This window comes from Penaeus monodon, chromosome 31 (genome assembly GCF_015228065.2).
Source record: "Penaeus monodon isolate SGIC_2016 chromosome 31, NSTDA_Pmon_1, whole genome shotgun sequence".
Classification (NCBI taxonomy): domain Eukaryota; kingdom Metazoa; phylum Arthropoda; class Malacostraca; order Decapoda; family Penaeidae; genus Penaeus; species Penaeus monodon.
In genome coordinates, this window is record NC_051416.1 from 19,112,203 (window position 1) to 19,112,637 (window position 435).

The following is a 435-nucleotide window of genomic DNA, read 5'->3' on the forward strand; positions in this document are numbered from 1 at the left end:
TCTGCCGTGCGTGCGCGCATGTGTCCCTCTGACCTGTCCCAGCGCGTCTCGGCTGCGTAACCTCTCTTCCCTTTCTTCTTCTTCTATTCCCCCCCCCCCTTTTTTTACACATTTTTACCTTTATCTCCCTCCCGCCAGGCATCATCCTCTCCTTCGTCATCTTCCTCTCGATCTTCGGCAACGTGCTCGTCTGCGTCGCCGTCTACACCGACCGGAACCTGCGGAAGATCGGCAACCTGTTCGTCGTCTCCTTGGCCATCGCCGACCTCTTCGTCGCCTGCGTGGTCATGACCTTCGCCCTCGTCAACGACCTCCTCGGCTACTGGCCCTTCGGCCCCAAGTACTGCGACATCTGGATCGCCTTTGACGTCATGTGCTCCACAGCCTCCATCGTCAACCTCTGCGCGATCAGCCTCGACAGATACATTCACATCA

At 58.2% G+C, this 435-nt stretch overlaps 1 protein-coding gene across 2 annotated transcripts in view; it reads left to right on the plus strand.

Annotated features, from left to right (window-relative positions):
* The window catches only part of LOC119593063 (dopamine receptor 1-like), a 143,952-nt gene that overhangs the window by 121,470 nt on the left and 22,047 nt on the right, over positions 1 to 435 (plus strand). For both annotated transcript variants that reach the window (XM_037941968.1, XM_037941967.1), the window contains exon 3: positions 139 to 435. In XM_037941968.1, the coding sequence (XP_037797896.1) occupies positions 139 to 435 (297 nt within the window). The remainder of the gene's footprint in view (positions 1 to 138) is intronic.